Source organism: Schistocerca piceifrons, chromosome 3 (assembly GCF_021461385.2).
Source record: "Schistocerca piceifrons isolate TAMUIC-IGC-003096 chromosome 3, iqSchPice1.1, whole genome shotgun sequence".
Lineage (NCBI taxonomy): Eukaryota > Metazoa > Arthropoda > Insecta > Orthoptera > Acrididae > Schistocerca > Schistocerca piceifrons.
Genome location: NC_060140.1, coordinates 551,651,408 through 551,678,699, shown reverse-complemented (window position 1 = coordinate 551,678,699; position 27,292 = coordinate 551,651,408). Strand labels below are relative to the sequence as shown.

Below are 27,292 nucleotides of genomic sequence, written 5' to 3'. Positions count from 1 at the left end.
GTTATCAGGTACTGTGCCTCATCAGTTATGTGGGAAACCACACACACATGTAAACTATCACTCACATTGTTTGTTTGTTTATTTAACATAACAAAAAATACATACGTAAATGCTGCGCTTGACAACGAGAATAAATTCTCGAAATACGTTTTGCTCAGCATGAATACAATACATAACCGGCGCTCTGTTTACACTTAAAAAAACATTTGAGTAACAGCAACACAACGTGAATGACGGTGTCAAATATCGCTCCACATGGCCATAAGTCGTAACACAATAAATATCCTTCGACAAAGGTGTCACGATGATCACAACAATCACGAAACTACATTTGCGCAGCAGAGACAGTTTGAAAATGGTTGTGATTGGTCATAATATCTTCACTCGAACGAAACTAGTTACTCCCATAAGCCACGTAGAGCTAGGCAGCGGCGGGAAATATGCACGAATTGTTACAACTTTTACTCGCTTACCCGTTCAAATCCGATGAATAGAGTGCCCTGATGCCAAGAAACTTAACCCCTTAATATCTGTAAATACTACTGGACGGCTAACATTATGCAAGCATCATATTTTCTCCACAGACATTTTTTCGTAATGCGTAAATCGCGGGAAAATTATAATTATGTTGACGCAAAATCAGGTGCAAATTAACATTGTGGGCATAGGAAATTTGACGGGACCTATAAAAAATATCGTAAACGGCGGGAAAACGTTAATTCCGGGAAAGTAAAAGCGGGGTTATACTGTATGTGGTGTTCACCCATGATCATCTTGTAGACATCTGTTTCATGAGTGAGGCATTCTGACTGCAGGTCAAAAGGAACAATGAGGTACACAATTACAATACCAGAAGTAAAAATGACATTCATTACCCCATATTAAGGTTGTCTTTAGCAAAAAAAACGGGTGCACAATGCTGCAACAAAAATTTTTGATCACTTATCCACTGATATAAATGTCTGAAGACGACATAGTAAAATTTGATAAGAAACTGATAAAGTTTCACCTTGACAACAACTCCTTCAATTCTGTAGAAGAATTTCTGTTACAGTAATGTGTAAAAGGTGGTGTGTAGGAATTACTAACATCTGTATATCGTTTTTCATTTTGAAAAGAGAGAGAGAGAGAGAAGCTCTTAGAAATATTCAGAATGTAACCATATGTAGAAATTAATTTGCAATGTGGATGTAAAATGACTCATTCCACAGCATTATGATCTATTGTGCAAAATAATCCATGGAACATGTAACTAACTAACTTTGTGTAGGTTACTTTTCTGGGGAGTTCAGCAATCATTGAGATTACCTTAGCAGCAGTGTGAACAAAGATGGTGATTATGCCACAAACTGGTGTGACACAAGAAACAGATGTTTGACAGATTTAATGAAGGTAGAACTCTAGGTGACAGTGAACTACGAAAGCATTCACTATTCAGAAATGTTTAAATTTGCTAGGAGTGATATTCAATTATTAAAAAGTGTCATAGGTTAAGAGAAATATATTTATAATCAGTCTGAATCTAATTGACTTGCCCTTGAAGATGGTAAATGTATTTTTTAAATATTACAATATTGTTATAAACAAATAACTAGTTGTCATCCAGTTTGTGCTCTCCTCCTGTTACTAATTTGCCGAGATGCCTCTCCATCATCCGTATTATATGTTCTGTTGGCATCCAATAATATGCAAGACTGTTTTAGATGTGCAGAGTGACTGTAATATGAATGCTGATACTGCCAAGATTATTAATTTTCTATATGGTCCTGTGCTTTGTGGTAGCTACTTTGATTTCATTTTTTATTTTTGATGTTCATGTTTGTCAAGTGTAGCTTACTATTGCTGTTGTTCATATTGAGTCTTCATTGTGATCTTTGACTAATGGTTTGGAACCCTTGTCCAGTTAATAGTCTATGCTAGCTAAATATTATTATACACACTCATATCACCAACAAATTTAAAGTAGTGCTTATAGCTCTTAAAAAATGCGTTTTAGAACCCATACTCTGGGGTGGTGGTCTAAGGAAGGTTGGAAACCACTGCCCTAGTAGATATTCCAAAACCAATGTTATTTACTATACATTTTATGTTTTGTGGCACTTTGTTGAAAAGTTTAATTCCTGTACAGCATGTACCTTACTGACACAAATTTATGTTACTTGCTATACCATGCAAGTTTCCTTTTAATCTTGTATTGTTGCACTATTTTACCATTTTTCCTCATATCACAATCATCCCCCATTACATTATGTTATTGATATACATTATTATGTGATGATATAAATGTAAGGCAATCATAGCAGTTTCAGTATTTTAAACAATGGAATACATAACTATATATCTGTGTCCACCTGTAAGAATTCTAATGGCTCTGTTTTGGGTTCTGACAACCTCATGAACTGCTGCAAAGTTTCCCGTATTAAGGACCAGTATTTGAGATATGCAAAAAAATTGTCGTAGCAAGCAGTAAACTGGGATTGCTTACATTTATGACTGAAAGATCACTGCAGGTACAAGGTGTTGTATTTATAAACTGAAGAGCCAAAGAAACTGGTACACCTGCCTAATATTGTGTAGGGCCCACGCGAGGATGCAGGAGTGCCGCAACATGATGTGGCATGTATGAAGTACTGCTGGAGGGAACTGACACCTTGAATCATGCAGGGCTGTCAATAAATCTGTTAGAGTACTAGAGGGTTGAGATGTCTTCTGAACAGCATGTTGCAAGGCATCCAGGATTCACTCAATAATGTTCATGTCTGGCAAGTTTGATGGCCAGCGGAAGTGTTTAAATTCAGAAGAGTGTTCCTGGAACCACTCTGTAGCAATTCTGGATGCATGGGGTGTCAAATTGTCCTGCTGGAATTACCCAAGTCTGTTGGAGTGCACAATGGACAGGAATGGATACAGGTGATCAGACAGGATGCTTACGTATGTGTCATCTGTCAGAGTTGTATCTAGACGTATCAGGGGTCTCATATCACTCCAACTGCACATGCCCTGCACCATTACAGAGCTTCCACCAGCTTGAACAGTCCCCTGTTGACATGCAGGGTACATGGATTCATGAGGTTGTCTCCATACCCTTACACATCCATCCACCCCATACAATTTGAAATGAGATTCGACATGCAACATGTTTCCAGTCATCAGCAGTCCAATGTCAGTGTTGACGGGCCCAAGCAAGGCATAAAACTTTGTGTCATGCAGTCATCAAGGTTAAACGAGTGGTCTTTCTGCTCCAAAAGCCCATATCGATAATGTTTCACTGAATGGTTTGCATGCTGACACTTGTTGATGGCCCAGTATTGAAATCTTCATCAGTTTGTGGAAGGGTTGCATTTCTATCACAGTGAAAGATTCTCTTCAGTTGTCATTAGTCCCATTCTTGCAGGATCTTTTTCTGGCCGCAATAATGTCGGAGATTTGATGTTTTACCGGATTCCTGATATTCACAGTACACTTGTGAAATGATCATATGGGAAAATCCCCACTTCACTGCTACCTCAGAGATGCTGTGTCCCATCGCTTATGCGCTGGCTATAACACCAAGTTCAAACTCACTTAAATCTTGATAACCTGCCATTGTAGCAGCAATAACCAATCTAATAACACCAGACACTTGTTGTCTTATGTAGGCACTGCCGACTGCAGCACCTCATTCTGCCTGTTTAAATATCTCTGTATTTGAATACACATGCCTGTACCAGTTTCTTTGATGCTTTAGTGTATAAGGAACAATATATTATACAAGGCAATATCTTGGTCTAATGCTGCTGTATTAAAATTGATAACCAGTTGTGGCTCTACTGCCATCATCAGATCTAAAAATTATGGCAACATCTAGGCACATAGTCAGTACATGTTTGTTCCATTTCAAATCTCTCTGCAACAAAATGCAAGAAACTTTGTTGCAACTGGATTTGCAGTGCATTAATTGCTTATAGTGTCATATGTACAATGCAGAAATAAGTCCTGGCAGCTTTGTAAATGTACTGATAATGTCTGCTGCTGTTTACAAATTTATATTCTGTATGTTGGGTGGGTGGCAGAACACTACTTCTGGTGATGTGGATAGAACTTTTTGTTGGAAAAGTGTGTAAAATAAGGGAAAGGAAAAGCAACCACTCACATATAGCAGAATGATACATTGTACATAAAAAGACATAACAGAAAAAAGTATTCACAGTAGCTTTTGAGCTCTTGCTCTTTCTGTAGTAAAAGTCCATAGATTAACCCACATGACCACACATACACCCGATTGCACACTCCCGCAATGAGAATGATTATTCCAGAATGAGATTTTCACTCTGCAGCGGAGTGTGCGCTGATATGAAACTTCCTGGCAGATTAAAACTGTGTGCCCGACCGAGACTCGAACTCGGGACCTTTGCCTTTCGCGGGCAAGTGCTCTGGAAACATCTCCCAAGCTGTGGCTAAGCCATGTCTCTGCAATATCCTTTCTTTCAGGAGTGCTAGTTCTGCAAGGTTTGCAGGAGAGCTTCTGTAAAGTTTGGAAGGTAGGAGACGAGGTACTGGCAGAAGTAAAGCTGTGAGTACCGGGCGTGAGTCGTGCTTCAGTAGCTCAGTTGGTAGAGCACTTGCCCACGAAAGGCAAAGGTCCCGAGTTCGAGTCTCAGTCGGGCACACAGTTTTAATCTGCCAGGAAGTTTCAGAATGATTATTGATTCTCAGTACATGAGAGCAATTGCTTGGGCAGATGGAGATGGGGAGAAGGTAAGTAAGGACTAATGACTCACCAGGCATACAGCAAGACAAAGATGGAGGGTAGAGCATTTGAGAGAGATGAAGAGGGGAAGGGAGGGGAGGAGAGGAGGGGAAAGTGGAGTTGAAGAGGGAGACAAAGAGAGAGGAGAAGAGAAGAGAGGGGGGGGGGGGCTGGCAAAGGGGCGAGAGAGCGAGAGTGCTTGCATGGTTTGGAAGAAAGGTAGGAAGAGTGGTGAGGGAAGGCACTACACAGTCTAAATGGGGAAGAAGTGGTGTGAACAGAAGAGGAAAGAGAACAGGTAACGTGAGGCAGTGGGAAACAGATTAGCAGAGATTTAGGCCAGCAGGACTGTGAAAGTGCAGGATATACTGGAGACACAATTCCCAACTACACCGTTGAGAGAAATGTGCACTGGATGATAGCACAGGAGATATGTTTATGGATGAGCTGGATAGGATATTGTCTGTCAGTAAAGGCTCAATGCCTACTGGCAGCTAATGTCTTTAATTTCTTTGTGTCTTGATTCATAGTGGCTGCACGACAAAATGGAGTCTGTTCTTTTAGACAAGTGCAAAAGAATAGACATCACATACATAATTATGGCAATGATGGCCAATGATCCCTTTTGTGCAGAAGCACTCCAAGCTCAAACTTTTATGGGAAGATGCTGTGAGTGTTGAGGCTAATGAGCAGGGGCACTACATCAGTAGTGAGTAGGTGTAAGCTGAGAATTTGAGTCTGAAAGGAGGCATGATAGAGCAGTCTGTGCAGTAGTGATAACTGTTGTCTGGATGGCGTAGTGGTCAACGGATCTGCCTAGTAAGCAGAAGACCCAGCTTTAAATCCTGTATGTTGTGCACAATAGCTACACTATGAGCCCAACTTTAACTTCTGTGATACATATATGCAGCAAATCGCAAGTCATTATGACTTCAAAATAGTAATACAGCCTCGTCTTCCGCATTGAAAATAACCTGCAAACATGGCTACATGGAGATTATCATCTGCTTACATTGTACTATTGTTGGTTGAATGGTAATGCACAGTGTTTATATTATCAAAATGTAGGACTACTATTACCTAAAATTGTGTAGAATTTTCTCATCTGGCTGTAATCAAATCTAGTACTTACTTTAATTTGCCTAATTGACAAACAGTTTTGTCCACTTTTGGAGAGTTAAGAAACAGCTAGAAAAATGATCCCCTCAGATCAATAAATATTATGAGATAAAAATTGATGATCACTACAATGCTTCTGGATTTGAAAGTGATTTGGGAAGGCATTGATCTGGAGCATTGTTATACACCCAAATATCTTGCAGTTACCTTAGACAGATCACTCACTTACCAGCAGCACTGCTTTGATGCTAAACATAAGATGTCAGCTTGAAACATCGTCATCTGGAAACTAGTTGGTAGTAATTGGAGAACCCAACCATAAGTGATCTGTACTTTTGCTATGATACTTTGTTTCTCAACTGGTGAATAAGCCTGCCCAATGTGATATAAATCTGTTCACATGAAAGAAATAACACAGATCTTAACGAAATTGCAAGGCTAATTACTGTTTATAAATTGTACTGCGTGGCAGGTGTTGCTGCTCCTGACACACACCAGAAAGTAGCTGCAAATGACAAAAGAAAGAAAGTTAAAGAAATTGAGTTACATCCACTGCAGGAAATAAGGCACAGACTGAAATTTAGGAAGTGCTTTTTTTTACAGTCAACATCTTTACTAAATACGTCAGCCAAGAAAGCCAGACAAAAAGTATGGGCAGCCAAAATAAATCATCCTCAATTGTGGGTAAAACCAGGAGAACACTTACCTGCCAGAGACAACTTTGACTGGACCAAATGTGTAGATCACTGACCAGGCTATGAATGGGCATCACAAAACCAAGAACAACGTAATGAAATGGGGAGACTTGCAAGGGCCAACACTTTGTGCATGTGGAGAAGTACATAAATGAAACATCTGTCTCGTTGCTTATGTTACTGTAATTCTTGGAAAGAAGAGGAATTGTTCAGTTCACGAGAAAATGCGGTAGCAGTTGCTCATTTCTGGACAAAGGTTGTTTGAGTGCAGTTTTGTATTTGCATGTAAGTATAAACTCCTTCTATTTTCATACCTGAAACTGTAAAATTATAGAATCCTTTGTGTATACCTTGACTCAAATTAACGAATAAGTACAAGCTTTTGGAAATAATTTGTGTGTGAAGGAGGACGGTCAGTGAATAGCAGAAGCACTGAGTCATCAACAGGCACAAAGAAAAGGGAAAGAACACTCGCTAATATTCAGAATAAATCTTTTATTGAGTTAGAGTACAAAACCACACACACACACACACACACACACACACACACACACACACACACACACCTGTGCCCTTACATTATACTGGCTGGACATACATTATTGGGAATGCATTTCACACAGGTGGGTTAGGGTGGGGTGGGAGCTGTGCTGGGTGGGGACGGTAGAGGAGGAGATGGCAGGAGGCAGGAAGAGGTGTTGATGATGTGCGGCTAATGGCTCTCAGAGGGAGGCAGCAGATTTGTTGGCTAAGGATGTGTGAGAAAGGGGTGACAGGTGTACAGACTAGGTATGTGGTTCACTGGTATTTGTCAGTAGTGTGCAGAACATGATGAAGGTGATGTGGAGGCATGGATTGGGAGGAGATGACAAGTCAGAAGAAGGCGAAACTGTTTGGTAGAGGGTATGGGTACAATTTGTTAACAGAGGTTAAGGCTAGGAGGGTTAGGGAGGGAAGGATGTGTTGCAAGGATAACTCCCATCTGCATAGTTCAGAAGAGCTGGTGGTGAAGCGAAGGATCAAGATAGCCTGGATTGTGAAGCAGTCATTGAACTCAAGCCATGGCAATGACAACCAAGCAGCTGTCTGCTAGAATGAATAGCCACTGTCAAACTGCTGTCAAGAATGTAATTGACCACCATTTGGCAGTGGGTACTGATTCCAGTGGACAGTTGGTTGATTGTCATCGTCAAGGCTTTGGCTATCTAACATTGTACCCAGAAATGAGGGACATCTTATCCAAAATCATTACCTTCCTTCCTAAAGTGATTTCCATCGCCCACCCAGCCTAAGCAACATCCTGGTCCATCTCTATACATATTCCAGCCCCAACACAGATCATATCCCTCTGGAAGGCCCAGGTGCAAGACTTGCCTGATCCACTCATGCAGTACTTCCTGCTCAAGTCCTGTCATGAGTTTACAGTACCCCATCAGAAGCAGGACCATTGGTGAAAACAGCCATGTCTTACACCAACTTTGCTGCAGTCACTGCACAGCTTTTTATGTCAGTATGACAACCAACCAACTTTCCACCAGAATGAATAACCATTGCTAAACTGTGACCGAGAAGAAAGTTGACCACCTAGTGACACAAAATGCAGCTGAAATGCTCAAATTCAATGTCTGCTTCACAACTCTGGCCATCTGGATCCTTCCTTCCATCACCAGCTTTTCTCAACTATGCAGATGGGGCTTATCTTTGCAAAATGTAATTCACTCCCATAACCTTTCTGGTTCTAATCTCCATTAATAACCCAATGTCCCCATACCCACTGCTAAACACTTTCTGTCTTGTAACCCCCTTCCAGCCACATCTCCACATTACAATCATGTGCCACACCCCACAGGCTCCATTATCCGTGTATCACATGCCTAGCCTATGCACCTGCCATCCCTCCATTATCTGCCCACCCAGCACAACCCCCAATCCACCTTAGTCAACCTGAAAGCTGGTAAGTTTGCCTGTTGACAACCCAACAGCTGTGCTATTCAGTGAGCGGTCTCATTTCTCCTAAATTATTTCTCTCTGCCAGCTATTTTCCTATTATATGTATATGCTTTTAGAGACAGACACAGAATTTGTTCTTATAGATTTCTGAATAAATTATTTCTTTAGCTAGAGGTCACACACACACACACACACACACACACACACAAACTGTGCCCCTATAGGTGCGCAGAGTTATTGGAATGAATACTTGCATTATTGATATTAATATTAACAATATAAGGAAAAGATTATTTGTTTACTTGGTACATGATCTACAGAGTTCACAAGAGCATCAAAAATCATTTGGTGGTAAAATAAACCACATTATGAATTATAGATGAAGTAGTGAGCACAGAAAACCAGTATTAAATCTGTACCTTTTGTAGAAATACTGTCCTAGCTGCTTGGTGAACTGGAATACACCACTCTGTGTTTGGGCTTCCCCCTCCCCCCCACACTTTTTTTTTTTACATTAATTATTAGTGTTGGTATAGTGATGTCTCTAATATTTGTAGTCCTATCACCCTCACTTGCATATAATATTACGGTATGTTGATAGTTATTAGTTTCAAACTGTCTAATCACAACTGAATGAAATTGTGTTTTAATTAATAATAGTAATAATTATCAACATACTATAATAGTATAGTGATTGTTTGTTGTTTGTACAATGTACAGATAAAGCTTCTACAGTTAGTATGTCTTTTGTTAATGTATACCTTGGCTTATTCCACAGCCCCTGATGGTTTCCCTTGCTTATGGATATACAGAACATGATGAATGAATGAATGAGTAGTATTAAAGATTTATAGTCACTAAATCATTGTATACATTCATAGACCAAGTGAATTTATCTTTGTTAATCAGGATTTGGTCCATGGCTATCTTACTTGTTGTCATTATTGTAAGATTTACCATGATACATTACATGACTTTATTTTATATTACTGCAATCTCAATTTTTCTGCTCTAAAGGGCACTATTTGCTATGTTTTTGATTTTAGAACATCCTTAGTGAGTATAGCTAGTCACATGAAGCACCACCAGGTCTACAGTAGTAGTCTACCAAAAAGAAATTTTATAAGGAGACTGATTTTGTTGTCATCGTCAATACCAGAATTTTCAGACTTCCCTCAGAAAGACACATTCTCAATACAGCTTCTAATTCATGACTTATTAATACATTTAATTCTTCTGCTTTATTAGATAGACACATTCACAGGAATGTTTGCAGTATCATTATTGAAAAATAACTTGCTGAAGTCAACCATGTGCACCATAAAGAGGCAGTTACAGTGCTAAGGCTGGGACAGGATTTATAAATAAGTTCTGAGTCTTGCCTCATTAGCTGGAGTAGGACAGCATTGCTATGGCAGAGAAATGAAGATTGAAGGGGCTGCCAAGGCATGTTTCGAAAAGGAAAGACGAGACTAGTCTTATCATGAACAGAAAACAATAGAGAAAGAGGGGAGGGGGATGTAATGGCATTCATGTGGCTGGCAGTGGCATTTTTTAAAAATTAAATCTATAACAATAAATCAGAAAAATGAGGCAAGGTGAGAAGTATGAAAGAAATGGAGGGCAGATTGAGTTTTCTCATTTTGAGACGACAGAAGGAGTGATCTATTTTACTTGCTAAAAATGTGCGATCTTGGCTTTAGAATGTTTTTATCAAATGTAGGGTAGAGTTTACTGGAAAAGTAAAACAGAGGCTACAAAACTGAATGAAGGGAACAACAGTGAGTCAGACTGACCACACAGTAGGAAGAAATATGGTCAGGCTGTAAATATAAGTTAAGAAAGGAGTGAAGTTTGAAGGAAGTCTGAAAATTCTAGTGTTGGTTAAATGGAATTCTACATTTGGAAACTTGATATGTGATCTGAAGTTTTCCCGGTGTATTTCTAATTTGAACAGTTCTCGGGTATCCGACCGGGTAAGGTCATAATTTCTCCTCAATATTTTGGCAGACGTACACGCTGCCATCTTTAGGTGGTTCCTGACAAATGCTGTGCTGTTCCTCTCAGCACCCTATATATAGGGTCTGTCTGAAGATGGCAGCGTGTAAGTCTGCCGAAATATTGAGGAGAAATTACGACGCTACCTGGTCGGATACCTGAGAACTGTTCAATTTGGAAACTTATTACTCAGTTGGTTAGATTCTTTGGGTGATTTTTACATTAAAATACTAAATGGAGCAATTACACACTCCTTAAATTCATAATTTAAGATCTGCAGGAAAGTATAGATCAGGAAACAGTGTTCTCAAATGTGCTACTAAAATTGTGAGTTCTTTTGTGTATCACTTTTTCAACATTATCTTAATAACTGAATTATTTCACCTGTATCTTTGTGGAAATGTTATTGCAGTCGTAAATGATTCTTCAGGTGCAGCCGGATTTCTTGTGTCCAGTAATCGCATTATAACGAAGTTGCTGCTAGATGATCAGCGCGTGAACACTATTATCTTCTTTGTGATGTCAGTGGCGATAATAGCATTGTGCTTTGGACTGCATCAGGTGGTTAAGAGGACAGATTTTGTACAGTTTTATATAACTCTTTGTAGAGAATCACGTAAGATTGTGCTAGAGCCAACAGAGGATGTTGGTTTGGTAAGTATGACAATGTTTTCATGTTTATGGTTTACTTCTTGACAAATATATCAGTCATAATAATGTAATTGTTACTACTCAAGCTTTCCTGGCTGATGTGTTCAATGTATGTATCTCCAGTCTGTCACCAGATCACATTTTGTAAATCTCACATTTCCTCAAGGCAACTGCTCAAAATTATCAGGAGGGTGCTGCTGGCATGTAGCATTTGCTGGTGTTTACACTGCACCCTTCGCAGACCTGAGAGCAAGATGCTGGTAACAACTATTGTTTTCCGGTGTTTAAAAATAAGATTTGAAATGAGATCAAATCTTAAAACTTCCTGGCAGATTAAAACTGTTTGCAAGACTGAGATTCGAACTCGGGGCATTTGCCTTTTGTGGGCAAGTGTTCTACTGACTGAGCTACCCAAGCACGACTCGTGACCCATCCTCACAGCTTCAATTCTGCCTGTACCTTATCTCCTACCTTCCAAACTTCACAGAAGCTCTTCTGAAAACCTTGATAATCTTGTCAGTCTATAAAAATGATATACAAAATTGAGTAATTCATAAATGTAATGTAGACATTACATCCTTTCTGTAGATTCACAAAGATTTTTAAATGTTATCAGGACAGTACGTTCAGGTCACATGTATTGCATGACATAGACTGAGATTACCCACCACCATTTCAAATTCTGCTGCAGTCATTCCTCTCCGACTTGTGCTATTCCTGGACATCTTCTCACTTCATTTTACTTCTATTCTGACTACAATTTCTAATTATTGTTTCCTTAGCTTCCAAACCATATTTTTTCCGTTGTCTGCAGAAGTACCAGTCTATCTCTGTGGTGTTATTTATTCTCTTTCTACACTGAAGTGCCAAAGAAACTGCTAAGGGCACACATCTTCAAATACAGAGATACACTATGTGATCAAAAGTATCCAGACACCTCCAGAAACATACGTTTTTCATATTAGGTGCATTGTACTGCCATCTACTACATATCAGTGACCTCAGTAGTCATTAGACATCGTGAGAGAGCAGAATGGGATGCTCCAGGGAACTCACGGATTTCAAATGTGGTCATGTGATTGGGTGTCACTTGTGTCAAATGTCTGTACACGAGATTTTCACTGCTTCCAATGTGATAGTGAAGTGTAAATGTGGAGGGACACATACAGCACAAAAGCATACAAGCTGACCTCATCTGTTGACTCACAGAGACCGCTGACAGTTGAAGAGGGTCGTAACATGTAATAGGCAGACATCTATCCAGACCATCACACAGAAATTCCAAACTGTATCAGGATCCACTGCAAGTACTATGGCAGATAGGCAGAAGGTGAGAAAACTTTGATTTCATGGTCGAGCGGCTGCTCATAAGCCACACATCACATTGGTAAATGCCAAACGACGCCTCACTTGGTGTAAGGAGCATAAACGTTGGATGATTGAACAGCTGAAAAACATTGTATGGAGTGACAAATCATGGTACAAAATGTGGCGATCCGATGGCAGAGTGTGGGTATTGCGAATGTCCTGTGAACATCATCTGCCAGCATGTGTAGTCCCAACAGCAAAATTCGGTGTTGGTGTTATGGTGTGGTCGTGTTTTTCATGGAGGGGGCTTGCACCCGTTGTTGTTTTGTGTGGCACTATCACAGCACAAGCCTACATTGTTCCCACTGTTATGCAATTTGGAGATGGCAATTGCTTCTTTCATCATGATCAAGCTCCTGTTCATAATGCATGGCCTGTGGCAGAGTGGTTACCCGACAATAACTCCCCTGTGATAGACTGGCCTGAAGTCCTGCCCTGAATCCTATAGAACACCTTTGGGATGTTTTGGAATGCTGACTTTGTGCCAGTCCTCACTGACTGACATCGATACCTTTCCTCAGTGCAGCAATTCATGAAGAATGTGCTGTCATTCCCAAAGAAACCTTCCAGCACCTGATTGAATGCATGCCTGCAAGAGTGGAAGCTGTCACCAAGGCTAAGGGTGGGCCAATACCATACTGAATTCCAGCATTTGTGATGGAGGATGCCACAAACTTGTAAGTCATATTCAGCCAGGTGTCCAGATACTTTTGATCACATACTGTTTGTAACAGGCAGAATATGTTGCTGCAGTTGGCAACACCTACATAAGACGACAAGGGTCTGGTGCAGTTGTTACATTGGTTACTGCTGCTATAATGGCGGGTTATCAAAGTTTGAATGTGGTGTTATAGTTGACATGCAAGTTATGGGACACAGCATATCTGAGATAGTGATGAAGTGGGGATTTTCCCATATGACCATTTCATGAGTGTTCCATGAATATCAGGAATCCGGGAAAACATCAAATCTCCAATATTGCTGCAGCCCGAAAAAGATCCTGCAAGAATGGGACCAATGACGACTGAAGAGAATTGTTCAGCGTGACAGAACTCAACCCCTTCTGCAGGTTGCTACGGATTTCAATACTGGACCATCAACAAGTGTCAGCATGCGAATCATACAGTGAAACATCATTGATATGGGCTTTTGGAGCCAAAGGCCCACTCGTTTACCCTTGATGACTGCATGAGACAAAGCTTTATGCCTCGCCTGGGCCCGTCAACACCAACATTGGACTGCTGGTGACTGGAAACATGTTATCTGGTCAGATGAGTCTTGTTTCAAATTGTATTGAGCAGATGGATGTGAACAGGTATGGAGACAACCTCATGAATCCCTGGGGGCTATTCAAGCTGTTGGAGGCTATCTAATGGTGTGGGGCATCTGCAGTTAGTATGATATGGGACCCTGATAAGTCTAGATAAGACTCTGCAGGTGACATGTATGCAAGCATCCTGTCTGATCACCTGTGTAGTGGAAACTTCTGCCACCAAATGTAACAGCAACACTAAATGTAGTGGGGAGAGGTAAAAGGCACAGTATTAAGAGTTGGCCAAGCTTTCCAAGTGATTTATTGTTTCCAACTACAGTGCCCCCGTTCCTCTCGATCTGCGAAACGGCTTCGCGTGGAATGGCTGTCTCAGCAACCCGTACACGCACTGCTGTCAGTCGGCCTTGTAAGGCAGCAGAGTTACGTCGTCGTCAGGATGCCGGCAGTTGACTCAGCAGTCTGCGACCCTGCTGACTCAGTGCCTCTCGGTGTGAGCCACAGGCGGCCAACTGCGTGCTTCTCGCAGGTGTGGCTAAGATTGCGTGGCAACAACAAACGCCTGCAATCTGGAGTCCGAATCTGCGGCCCTCACTTCAGGATGCCCCCCTGCATGTATCGGAAGCCAGGACAACTGCCCATGGTAGCGAGCCGTGGAATGGCCCCCCGCTGGTTGGCTACAGACCCCACGTCGGTGAAACAGCGATCTGCCATGTACTGGAAGGCTATTTATATGTGGCTGTGTGCCTCTGTTTTGCCATATGTGCCGCTACGCGTCACATACATATAACACGCTAGGTTGGCCAGTGGGCCCCTTCTGCCTGTGATTTGCAACATGCAAAACCACTACATATACTCTTTCAGCAATTTGATGGCCCTGTGGCCTCTATTCTACTTCGCAACTTTTGGTATGCGTAACTCGCTGCAATCCAGCCCGCACCTAGCTGACTTGTGCTCAGAATGTTGCACAAAACTAACTTTCCCTATCCTAAAAGGTAGTGCCGCTACATTATTCCCCTCTTCAGAAAGACCCAGTCCCCAGGACGACCCTTAACTAGCTCTTACCTTGTTTGGGTTGGCACCTATGACATATTTCCGTACTACTAGAAAACTTAAATGTGGTCTAGTGCCCCTTAAAATCATGACGTGAAACAAAACGTAAAAATTCCTTATTGGCAACCACTGCTCGATCAACCCCTTAGCTACTCGTTTCACGCCCTTGGTATCCAATCCACTGGGACTTGGACTACCCTTGGTTCCCTCTTGGAATTAGCTCTCAGCCTGATCAGAAAGAAAACAACACATAACAAAGTTAAGGCTGCGATGACACTTGGCACAGCGGTTCTCAAAATGAATGTTGTTTGCCATTGCTTTTCTCTATACTGCACAAGCTGTTCGGCTGATATGCGCCCCTCTTGATCTATAATGAACTGGTTTTATGGATCTCAACAGACCTGGCTCCAGAATTTGATTTAACAAGATCAGATTCTGCCTTGGCAAAAGCTCTAAAGTGGCTTCCGGCCAGTACAGCTGTGGCTGTGTAACATTCAATTGCGTGACTCCTGAAACTGATGCTGGCAGGTGGAAGATTGGTCCTATTATGTTACACTTAGCTCCATTGATTAAATTTCCCACTCCCCTCGAGTTCTATATGTTTTGCTTCTGCAAATACTTTACTACTTTCTGGATCGCAAAGCATACAGTACTTCATTCAGTACTCCATCTTCCTGGTTTTCTCTGTGCTTAGCACCTCTCTTCATTTTCTTTTTCTTCTTCTTTCCTTCCTGTGATACGTCTGGAATAACATCTGGGCAACTCTTAAATGGTTGTAACCGCCGAAGGTGTACTATCGTTGTTCTAGTTGGCAGCTGAAGCTTAATATAAATGGGAGATGTGGTTTCAACAACTCGGTATGGCTCTTGATACCTCGTGAGGAACTTCTTTGTTTTCCGTTTTTGCATATTCAGGGTGTATACGACCCGGGAGATCCGGGAAAAACCTGGGAATTTTTTCATCTGGGAAAAACCCTGAAATTTTTAGAATTCTGGGAATTTTCCTTTGTTTTAGTTTTCAGTTAAATTTTTGTAATTTTGACTGGTAAGAATCGATACTCTAACAAAGGATATTACTGTATCCTGCTACTGCACAATAATAGTGCAACAATAAAATGTGAACGAGAAAAAAAGGAAAATTAAACATAAATTGCAAAGGAAATGTGCTATATACGACAACAAAACACAATGTTCATACAAACGTTTGCCAACAGCAAAATGTGTCAAAGGCTTCAGGAAGACTATGCAATACTTCGTAACAACAAATTGTCTCCGATGAGCATGACGTCACAACTGTTTACATTAGATTCGTTTTAGCAGTTCCGAGCGGGCTCATGCGCATACGCAGTTGAGTGGCTTATGAGTGGTACCTTCTCCCATTTCCGACTACATAAATGTGGCTATGGGCTGTATAAGCAGTCGCAGCAAGCAGCTAGATGCAACCGGGAAAATTGTAAGGCCGCGCCCAAGCTGCTAGATTCACATATGCGCAGTATTAACAATGAAGTTATTTTTGTCGGTTTGCTACATAATTTTGCTTTTTATCAATCTTCTATGCAGTGGCAGTCCATGTGTTTGAAATGAAATGTTTAGTTCCACTTTATTGGCTAATTTCAAGTGCATTTTTTCATCTTCTAGCACGTATGGCATTATGCCTTAAGAAAGAATAAAAAATGAGTTAATACAGTATTGGCACTCCAAGAAAATTTACATCCCAAAACCCACACCAAGAAGCTTAATATCAGGTCGGGGCCTATTTCATTGGGAATCTGGACGTACGAATGTGCTCTTTAAGTATACACTTTAAATGTGCCATTTTAGTATGGTTCACGAAATTCCGATGCTCTTGGAGTATCCTCTGATGTCGTTTTTCTTTTGTGACATAATGTAAGATCTTTTAATATTTTACATGTACGAACATACGGAATTTCTGTGTCATAGCAGCAGACAAAGCGTGGTGGCACCTGTTATCTGTCGCTTTCTGACGACTAATGAAACGAACCTATTTCTAACAGGTCACAGAAATATATTGCAAATGGTGGTTTGAAAAGCATTAGGTTCAAAGTAAATTTCCTTTTACGCAAACTGAACTATCTGCGAGACTGTACAATGAATTTCGTTAATCACAGAGCATTTGATGACAAGCCATTTAGAAGTACACTCCTGGAAATGGAAAACAGAACACATTGACACCGGTGTGTCAGACCCACCATACTTGCTCCGGACACTGCGAGAGGGCTGTACAAGCAATGATCACATGCACGGCACAGCGGACACACCAGGAACCGCGGTGTTGGCCGTCGAATGGCGCTAGCTGCGCAGCATTTGTGCACCGCCGCCGTCAGTGTCAGCCAGTTTGCCGTGGCATACGGAGCTCCATCGCAGTCTTTAACACTGGTAGCATGCCGCGACAGCGTGGATGTGAACCGTATGTGCAGTTGACGGACTTTGAGCGAGGGCGTATAGTGGGCATGCGGGAGGCCGGGTGGACGCACCGCCGAATTGCTCAACACGTGGGGCGTGAGGTCTCCACAGTACATCGATGTTGTCGCCAGTGGTCGGCGGAAGGTGCACGTGCCCGTCGACCTGGGACCGGACCGCAGCGACGCACGGATGCACGCCAAGACCGTAGGATCCTACGCAGTGCCGTAGGGGACCGCACCGCCACTTCCCAGCAAATTAGGGACACTGTTGCTCCTGGGGTATCGGCGAGGACCATTCGCAACCGTCTCCATGAAGCTGGGCTACGGTCCCGCACACCGTTAGGCCGTCTTCCGCTCACGCCCCAACATCGTGCAGCCCGCCTCCAGTGGTGTCGCGACAGGCGTGAATGGAGGGACGAATGGAGACGTGTCGTCTTCAGCGATGAGAGTCGCTTCTGCCTTGGTGCCAATGATGGTCGTATGCGTGTTTGGCGCCGTGCAGGTGAGCGCCACAATCAGGACTGCATACGACCGAGGCACACAGGGCCAACACCCGGCATCATGGTGTGGGGAGCGATCTCCTACACTGGCCGTACACCACTGGTGATCGTCGAGGGGACACTGAATAGTGCACGGTACATCCAAACCGTCATCGAACCCATCGTTCGACCATTCCTAGACCGGCAAGGGAACTTGCTGTTCCAACAGGACAATGCACGTCCGCATGTATCCCGTGCCACCCAACGTGCTCTAGAAGGTGTAAGTCAACTACCCTGGCCAGCAAGATCTCCAGATCTGTCCCCCATTGAGCATGTTTGGGACTGGATGAAGCGTCGTCTCACACGGTCTGCACGTCCAGCACGAACGCTGGTCCAACTGAGGCGCCAGGTGGAAATGGCATGGCAAGCCGTTCCACAGGACTACATCCAGCATCTCTACGATCGTCTCCATGGGAGAATAGCAGCCTGCATTGCTGCGAAAGGTGGATATACACTGTACTAGTGCCGACATTGTGCATGCTCTGTTGCCTGTGTCTATGTGCCTGTGGTTCTGTCAGTGTAATCATGTGATGTATCTGACCCCAGGAATGTGTCAATAAAGTTTCCCCTTCCTGGGACAATGAATTCACGGTGTTCTTATTTCAATTTCCAGGAGTGTATTTCGAGCCCAGAATATCAGACATTTATGTCGTTATTATGAGCAAATTGATGTAGTGCTATGGGAAGCTCTCTCTCCCCTCTGTATTAGCTAATTTATATGTGGAAAACTTTGAGGACAAGTCACTGGACTTGGCTAAAAATTTTACTGGCACATTTGCATGATATATCCTAAAGTGTAACACGTGCAAAAAAATATCAACATTATATGTGAAAGCTTAGCTTCTCTTGCAGCTTATTAACATTAGAGACCAATATTATATGTGAAAGCGTTGCTTTTCTTGTAGCGACACTATGTATATTAATTTAAAACATTAACTTTTCCTGTTTGTGTGTCGGCACTACTTAACCGTGATGTTGCTATTAGCTGACTACATCACATGTCCTGTGGTCTGAATATCCTCTGTCATTGTCTGGCTGGATCACGTGACATGAACTATGACTGGCTTACAAAAGCGCATCGCAATCTCGATTACAGTGGTTCCCTAAATAACATGCAGCGTTCGGTGGAATTCGAATTTATACTTTCGTAATATGAAAATATGCAACATAAATGTTGCTGCACGTCAAAAATCTTTCCAAAAGGAGTTTTCTTCCCTGACTTTAGTTTTCTAAAGTGCCGGGAAATTCTACGCCTGTGTATGAAAACAGAACCATTCAAAGGATTGATAAGTTTTACAGTTCCGATGGAAAATATACTGTCACTTAATAACACGGAAAAAGTGTGTTTTCATCCGGGAGAAAGTGTATTTTTAACCAGGAAATTTGGGAAAGATCCAGGAATTTTATTTCCTTGTCCGCATATACACCCTGATATAGGGGCTGGACAGCATTACCCATTGCCCCACTCTATACTGCGGTAAACTTCCTTTTCGCTTTACTGCATCTTCCTGCTTTTCCAAAGCCTTTGTATTTGCGTTTTGTACCCGTTTCCAAACATCCTCAATTGTTCTTGTGAATTGATGTACATGTTCACTGGTCCTTCCTTTCTGTAGCCTCACCAAATCAAATGGTGATGGCATGCCTCCCCCCCCCCCCCCCCATACACTACCTCATATGGAGACAAACCAGTATTTGTATGGACTTCTGCATTGTACGTGCATACAATATGCTTCAAATACTCGTCCCACTGACAGTGATGAGAATCCATATAAAAACTCAGCATCTTCCCGATTGTTCTGTGTACCCGTTCTGTCCTTCCGTTGGCCTGCGGATGAAATGCACTCATCCTCAACTTCTTTACGTTCAACAATTCACACAGTTCCTTCATTAAATCCGACATGAAGCTGGTCCCTTGTCTCCAGTTCACCAAACTTCAGAATCCAGTTGTTTACTAACGCTTGCGCGACCATTACTGCCTGTTGATTTGGCATAGCCACCATCTCCACATACCTCGAAAAATAGTCTATTATTGTCAGAACAAATCTGTTTCCCAATGAAAGTTCCTCAGACATCGATCCCCAGCATAGGGAATGGACACATCACAGCAGTTGTTGTAGCAGTATCTGTTTCCGGTTCAAATCTACTCTCTGAGCATATGGTATACAATTCTTGACATGCTGATCCACATCTACTTTCCTGCCTCTCCACCAATACCTCTCTGCCACTCTCCTATACGTCGCTCTACACCCTCCATGACAAGGTAACACATGATCATGTGCTTCCTTTAAAACCTCATCCCTCAACTTCGCGCTGGCACCACTACCCTTGGCCCTGACTTCATTTCCCTGCATATAAGACCATCGTACATGTTAAATTGTGGCTGTGTCTGATACAATTTACAGTCATTGTCCACGTCCTGTAGTTCTTGCCATACTGCTAGGTCATAACCTATGACTTCTACTTTTGCCACCTTTCTACTTAGTGCACCTGCATTACCATGCTCCTTCCTGGGCTTATGCACCACCTCGTAGTTGAATTCACTAAGCCTCACAGTCCATCTAGCGAGTCTAGAGGACGGATCCTTCAACCCCAACAACCACTTCAATGCAGCATGGTCTGTCACTACCCAAAATCTTCTCCCATATAAATAACATTTAAAATATGTGATTCCATAGATTACACTAAGCATCTCCCTCTCAGTTGTAGAGTAATTCCTCTCTGCTGCATTCAACCGCCTAGACACATAGGCTACAGGATGTTCCTTCCCATCAATTTCCTGACTAAGAACACACCCTAATGCTTCATTCGATGCATTGCATGCTAGTATAAACTCCTTTTCAAAATCTGGAAGCACAAGAACTGGACTTGATGTTAACACTTCTTTCAGTTTGTCAAACGCTTTCTGACACTCTTCTGTCCACTCAAATTTCACACCCTTCCATAACAATCGCATCAGCGGCTGTGCTAAATCTGCTAAACCCTTCCTGAACTTTCAATAGAAACTGCAAATTCCGACAAATGATTGCACTTACTTAACTGTTTTCAGTTCCCGAAAATCCCTTAGAGCCTGTACCAACCTCGGATCTGTTCGCACTCCGTCCTTACTGATAATATGACCCAAATATTTTACTTCTTCTAATGCAAAATAACACATCTTCAGACATAATGTCAAATCAGCTGCTCTTAACCTCATAAAGACTTCCCTTAACTGCTGTCTATGTTGCTCCATACTACTTGAAAACACTACTGTGGTTTCAAATCCTTCAAGATACTATCTAGCAACCTCTGAAACGTTGCCATAGTGTTTTTCAAACTGAATGGCATTCTAATGTACTGGTAATGGCCTCCAGGAGTAGTGAAAGCAGTTTTTGGACGATCCTCTGGAGCCGCCTATAACTGATGATAACCATTTGTCAACTCCATCGTAGAAAAGTACTGGCACTGTCTTAAGTGATCCAAAGTCTCCAATATGTTTGGAGTGGGGTATGCGAGCCATTACTGTCTTATTATTAAGGTATCGGTAGTCACAACGGAACCTGTATTTCTTAGTTGCATCCATAAATTTTTTAGGCACAACGACAATGCCCGCTCCCCAGCAACTATTACAATGCTCTATAATACTGTCCGCAAGGTACTGATCAATTAAATCCTCCACAATTGGCTGCAAATACCTTGATATTCTGTATTGTTTATGGTAAACAGGTGCTTCATTCCCTGTTGGTATCCTGTGTTGAACTAATGGAGTTGCTGGTAATGGCCCTTGTGGAAAAACAAATCCTTAAATTCCCACAATAATTCTTCCATATGTTCTCTTTCTCCTCCTTTCAGATGCTTAATTTTGGCACGCAATGCAGTTCTATCAGCAGTTAGTGGTTGATCGCTTCAACTACCTCTCGAACACCAGTCTTTGTCATCTGGCACATCCAAATTTGCTACTAAAACTCCTTTCCTCAAATTCGCGTCTACATCACTAAAATTATCCACGTTCATGGGAACTACTCGCCCGTCATTCCCTCCCTGTACGCGTACAACACTGTGTTTCACAAAACAACCCAATGGACCCAAAACTTCATCATCCTACCCAAAACTTCATCATCCTCTAATGGTTCAATAACACATACTGTACCCACAGGTAGGTTTGGCTCCACACTTACCCAAAGCTACTTCCCGGTGCCACTAGACACATACTCATACGAATTTAGCCTTAATGCTAATGTACGCACTTCAGTTGGTTTGTTCATTACATTGGATGCCCCTCACGACAGCTCTGCATTGACAACAGTTTCCCCTAGCTGAAATAACATTCCCCCAGTTTCACAGTTTGTTGCCCATGGTCAATTTTGGCATGATGTTGATGCAAGAAATATACTCGTAGGATCATGTCGTAGCCCTTGCTTACCCACGGTACTACCTCCATGCATACATTAAATCGGACTTTCTCTATTCGAAAGTCAACTGTCACCGACCCCAAAGGCGTGACCTTCTTATCCCCCACTCCGCGCAACCTATAACGTGGTGGGTCTAGCTTCCTTCATCCCATTATATTCCTAGTAGCCACTGACACTTACACCCCTGTGTCCAACAAAATCTTAAAGTTTTTAGTTTCTATGGATCCTACCACTGAACATTCCACCTCTGCATACGTATTCGTAGCTTTGAAATTAAACGGGAGCTCCCTTATGTCGGTCTTGGGCCTCCTCTGCTGTTTAATGCCTGTCCACCTCTCCTGTCTCCACTTCTCCATCCTCCCCACTGCCGATTTCCACCCCCTTCCTTTATTCTTCGGTGACTAGGTACATTGCCTCTGCACATGTCCTGTACAACCACACTTAAAACAGTTCACACCCGCTGTAAACACTGTTTGCCTCTCGCGTACCCCTGTTTCCATGTCTATTTCCTCACATAGAATTGCCAGCTGAATGGCCGAATACAAATCTTTCGGAGTCCCTTCATGCACTTTTCACGATATATGCGCAGGTAACCCTCTCAAAAATACATCAAGTACCCTTTGCTTGGTATCCTGCAACAGAACACTATTTGCTTCATCACTCTGACCCAACTCGTAAGTATACTTATTAATTTCCCTTATCCTGTCTGCAAATTTCTCCATCATCTCCCCCTGTCTCATTGACATTGTACTTAACCTCTCCCTAAAGTATTCTGCTTTTTGTACCTTTGTAAAAGCCCTTCCTTTCACTGCTTAAACTGTGCTGTCTTCCTTAAGGTCTCAGAACACCTTACATATGTTTTTGCTTCACCCGTTAATCTAATCTTGGCTATATGTAACAGCTGCTTATCAGCCGAACCATTCCTCACCGCTGAAGTCTCCAAGTCCTCCACAAATGAATGCACATCCTGAAATGCCTTGCCAGAAAATGGAATAATCAAACTCTTGGCAGTTGTATCAATCTCCTGTACCCCAGGCGAAAACAACTGATCAGTTGCAGTTTCCCGCTCACTTCTAGATGTTACTTCATTTCTCAATTGCGTATTGTCTGCTGCCAATTGTCCTACTTTTCCCAACAAAATCCATACCGCTTCTGGTTCCGACAGACCTTGCGTCCCTGACTCTGCCATTGTGTTGCTTTCGCTCCCAGTTAGTCTCGAAACAAAACATTTAAGTACAAGAATAACCTGACTCCATACACCTCAGTATCATCATGCTTGTTAACATCATACTCAAACCAATACAAAAGTAATTAAGTGCCACAAAAAATAAATCTTACTGCCCCAAATGCACTAACACTTATGCTGACAAAAAACAAAAAAAAACCAACATAATATGCCTATGCAAAACATCTTGAGAATGTAATGCGGGTGGTGGGCTCGAACGTCATACTGGACAAACGAAGTCCACTATTCTGACAACAAATGTAGTGGCAACTTCTGCCACCAAATGTAACAGTAACACCAAATGTAGCGGGAAGAGGTAGAAGGCACCGTATTAAGACTCATCCGAGCTTTCCAAGTGATTTATTGTTTCCAACTACGGTGTCCCCATTCCTCTCGATCTGCATCACTGGGTCCCGCAATCCTGAGGACACCACTTCGCTGTCTGCGAAACGGCTTGGCGCACAATGGCTGCCTCAGTGACCCATGCACACACTGCTGTGAGTTGGCCTTGTATGGTAGTGGAGTTGCGTCGTCATCAGGATGCCGGCAGTTGACTCAGTGGTCTGTGACCCTGCTGACTCAGCGCCACTCGGTGTGAGGCGCAGGCGGCCAGTTGCGTGCTTCTCACCGGTGTGGCTAAGATCGTGGCGACAACAACCACTGCGATCCAGAGTCCAAATCTGCGGCGTGTAGTGGAAGCCAGGACAATTGCCTGCGGTAACAAGTGGGGGTAGGTGATCGGCGTGAAAGGAAGTGCTCCATCGCAGCGAGGCCCTGGACGTGCGGAATATTTGTGTATAAGGAAGTGGCATCAATGGTTATAAGGATGGTTTCCGGGGGTAATAGATTGGTTAAGGATTCCAGGCGTTCGAGAAAGTGGTTGGTGTCTTTGATGAGGGATGGGAGACAGCATGTAATGGGTTGAAGGTGTTGATCTACGTAGGCAGAGATACGTTCTGTGGGGGCTTGGTAACCAGCTACAATGGGGCGGCCGGGATGATTGGGTTTGTGAATTTTAGGAAGAGGGTAGAAGGTAGGGGTGTGGGGTGTCGGTGGGGTCAGGAGGTTGATGGAGTCAGGGGAAAGGTTTTGTAGGGGGCCTAAGGTTCTGAGGATTCCTTGAAGCTCCGCCTGGACATCAGGAATGGGATTACCTTGGCAAACTTTGTATGTGGTGTTGTCTGAAAGCTGACGCAGTCCCTCAGCCACATACTCCCGACGATCAAGTACCACGGTCGTGGAACCCTTGTCCGCCGGAAGAATGACGATGGATCGGTCAGCCTTCAGATCACGGATAGCTTGGGCTTCAGCAGAGGTGATGTTGGGAGTAGGATTAAGGTTTCCCCCCCCCCTCCTCCGGCGGACAAGGGTTCCACGACCGTGGTACTTGATCGTTGGGAGTATGTGGTTGAGGGACTGCGTCAGCTTTCAGACAACACCACATAAAAAGTTTGCCAAGGTAATCCCATTCCTGATGTCCAGGCGGAGCTTCAAGGAATCCTCAGAAACTTAGGCCCCCTACAAAACCTTTCACCTGACTCCATCAACCTCCTGACCCCACCGACACCCCGCACCCCTACCTTCTACCTTCTTCCTAAAATTCACAAACCCAATCATCCCGGCCGCCCCATTGCAGCTGGTTACCAAGCCCCCACAGAACGTATCTCTGCCTACGTAGATCAACACCTTCAACCCATTACATGCAGTCTCCCATCCCTCATCAAAGACACCAACCACTTTCTCGAACGCCTGGAATCCTTAACCAATCTATTACCCCCGGAAACCATCCTTATAACCATTGATGCCACTTCCTTATACACAAATATTCTGCATGTCCAGGGCCTCGCTGCGATGGAGCACTTCCTTTCACGCCGATCACCTACCCCCCTACCTAAAACCTCTTTCCTCATTACCTTAGCCAGTTTCATCCTGACCCACAACTTCTTCACTTTTGAAGGCCAGACATACCAACAATTAAAGGTAACAGCCATGGGTACCAGGATGGCCCCCTCGTACGCCAACCTATTCATGGGTCGCTTAGAGGAAGCCTTCTTGGTTACCCAGGCCTGCCAACCCAAAGTTTGGTACAGATTTATTGATGACATCTTCATGATCTGGACTCACAGTGAAGAAGAACTCCAGAATTTCCTCTCCAACCTCAACTCCTTTGGTTCCATCAGATTCACCTGGTCCTACTCCAAATCCCATGCCACTTTCCTTGACGTTGACCTCCATCTGTCCAATGGCCAGCTTCACACGTCCGTCCACATCAAACCCACCAACAAGCAACAGTACCTCCATTATGATAGCTGCCACCCATTCCACATCAAACGGTCCCTTCCCTACAGCCTAGGTCTTCGTGGCAAACGAATCTGCTCCAGTCCGGAATCCCTGAACCATTACACCAACAACCTGAAAACAGCTTTCACATCCCGCAACTACCCTCCGGACCTGGTACAGAAGCAAATAACCAGAGCCACTTCCTCATCCCCTCAAACCCAGAACCTCCCACAGAAGAACCACAAAAGTGCCCCACTTGTGACAGGATACTTTCCGGGACTGGATCAGACTCTGAATGTGGCTGTCCAGCAGGGATACGACTTCCTCAAATCCTGCCCTGAAATGAGATCCATCCTTCATGAAATCCTCCCCACTCCACCAAGAGTGTCTTTCCGCCATCCACCTAACCTTCGTAACCTCTTGGTTCATCCCTATGAAATCCCCAAACCAGCTTCCCTACCCTCTGACTGCTACCCTTGTTACCGCCCCCGGTGTAAAACCTGTCCCTTGCACCCTCCCACCACCACCTACTCCAATCATGTAACCCGGAAGATGTACACGATCAAAGGCAGTGCCACGTGTGAAAGCACCCACGTGATTTACCAACTGACCTGCCTACACTGTGACGCATTCTATGTGGGAATGACCAGCAACAAACTGTCCATTTGCATGAATGGACACAGGCAGACAGTGTTTGTTGGTAATGAGGATCACCCTGTGGCTAAACATGCCTTGGTGCACGGCCTGCACATCTTGGCACAGTGTTACACCGTCCGGGTTATCTGGATACTTCCCACTAACACCAACCTATCCGAACTCTGGAGATGGGCACTTGCCCTTCAATATATCCTCTCTTCCCGTTATCCACCAGGCCTCAATCTCTGCTAATTTCAAGTTGCCGCCACTCATACCTCACCTGTCATTCAACAACATCTTTGCCTCTGCACTTCCGCCTCGACTGACATCTCTGCCCAAACTCTTTGCCTTTAAATATGTCTGCTTGTGTCTGTATATGTGGGGATGGATATGTGTGTGCGTGCGAGTGTATACCTGTCCTTTTTTCCCTCTAAGGTAAGTCTTTCCGCTCCCGGGATTGGAATAATGATTTATTTTCAAAAAAAAACTTTCAACCTCTGTTTCGCCCCCAAAGGAGTTAAATTTCCAAACATGCTGAGACACATATTTCTTTATTTCTGACCAAGAAACCAAATACCGATTTTTGTAGGTCCAGTTGCAAAACTGCCGTAATAGCGACATATTTCAAAAACCATTTCTTTCCTTATTTCACCCTGGTAAGGACCGAATTTTTAAAACTCCTTCTTAAATGACTCATACAATGTAAGATCAGCACGCTCTCCAAACTTCAAGTTTCTGTCCATAATCATTTGGCCTGGCGATGATGAGTTGGTCAGTTGGGACAGTGTCTTTTATATATAGAGGTTAAACATAACTCATTAAATGATTACTCATCACAGTAATGTGCAGGGGAGGATGGTTACTCAACTAAGAGACAGCTTTGTCCCTGATATTCTGCATCCCCAGTTCAACTCCTGTGATCACCTAGGATCTCTTCCACCGTAAATGGACCGTCATACAAAAGGTAAA

At 43.1% G+C, this 27,292-nt stretch overlaps 1 protein-coding gene across 2 annotated transcripts in view; it reads left to right on the top strand.

The window, feature by feature from the left end:
* LOC124788089 (equilibrative nucleoside transporter 4) overlaps window positions 1–27,292 on the top strand; it is a 205,039-nt gene that overhangs the window by 22,718 nt on the left and 155,029 nt on the right. For both annotated transcript variants that reach the window (XM_047255190.1, XM_047255191.1), the window contains exon 5: window positions 10,922–11,145. In XM_047255190.1, the coding sequence (XP_047111146.1) occupies window positions 10,922–11,145 (224 nt within the window). The remainder of the gene's footprint in view (window positions 1–10,921; window positions 11,146–27,292) is intronic.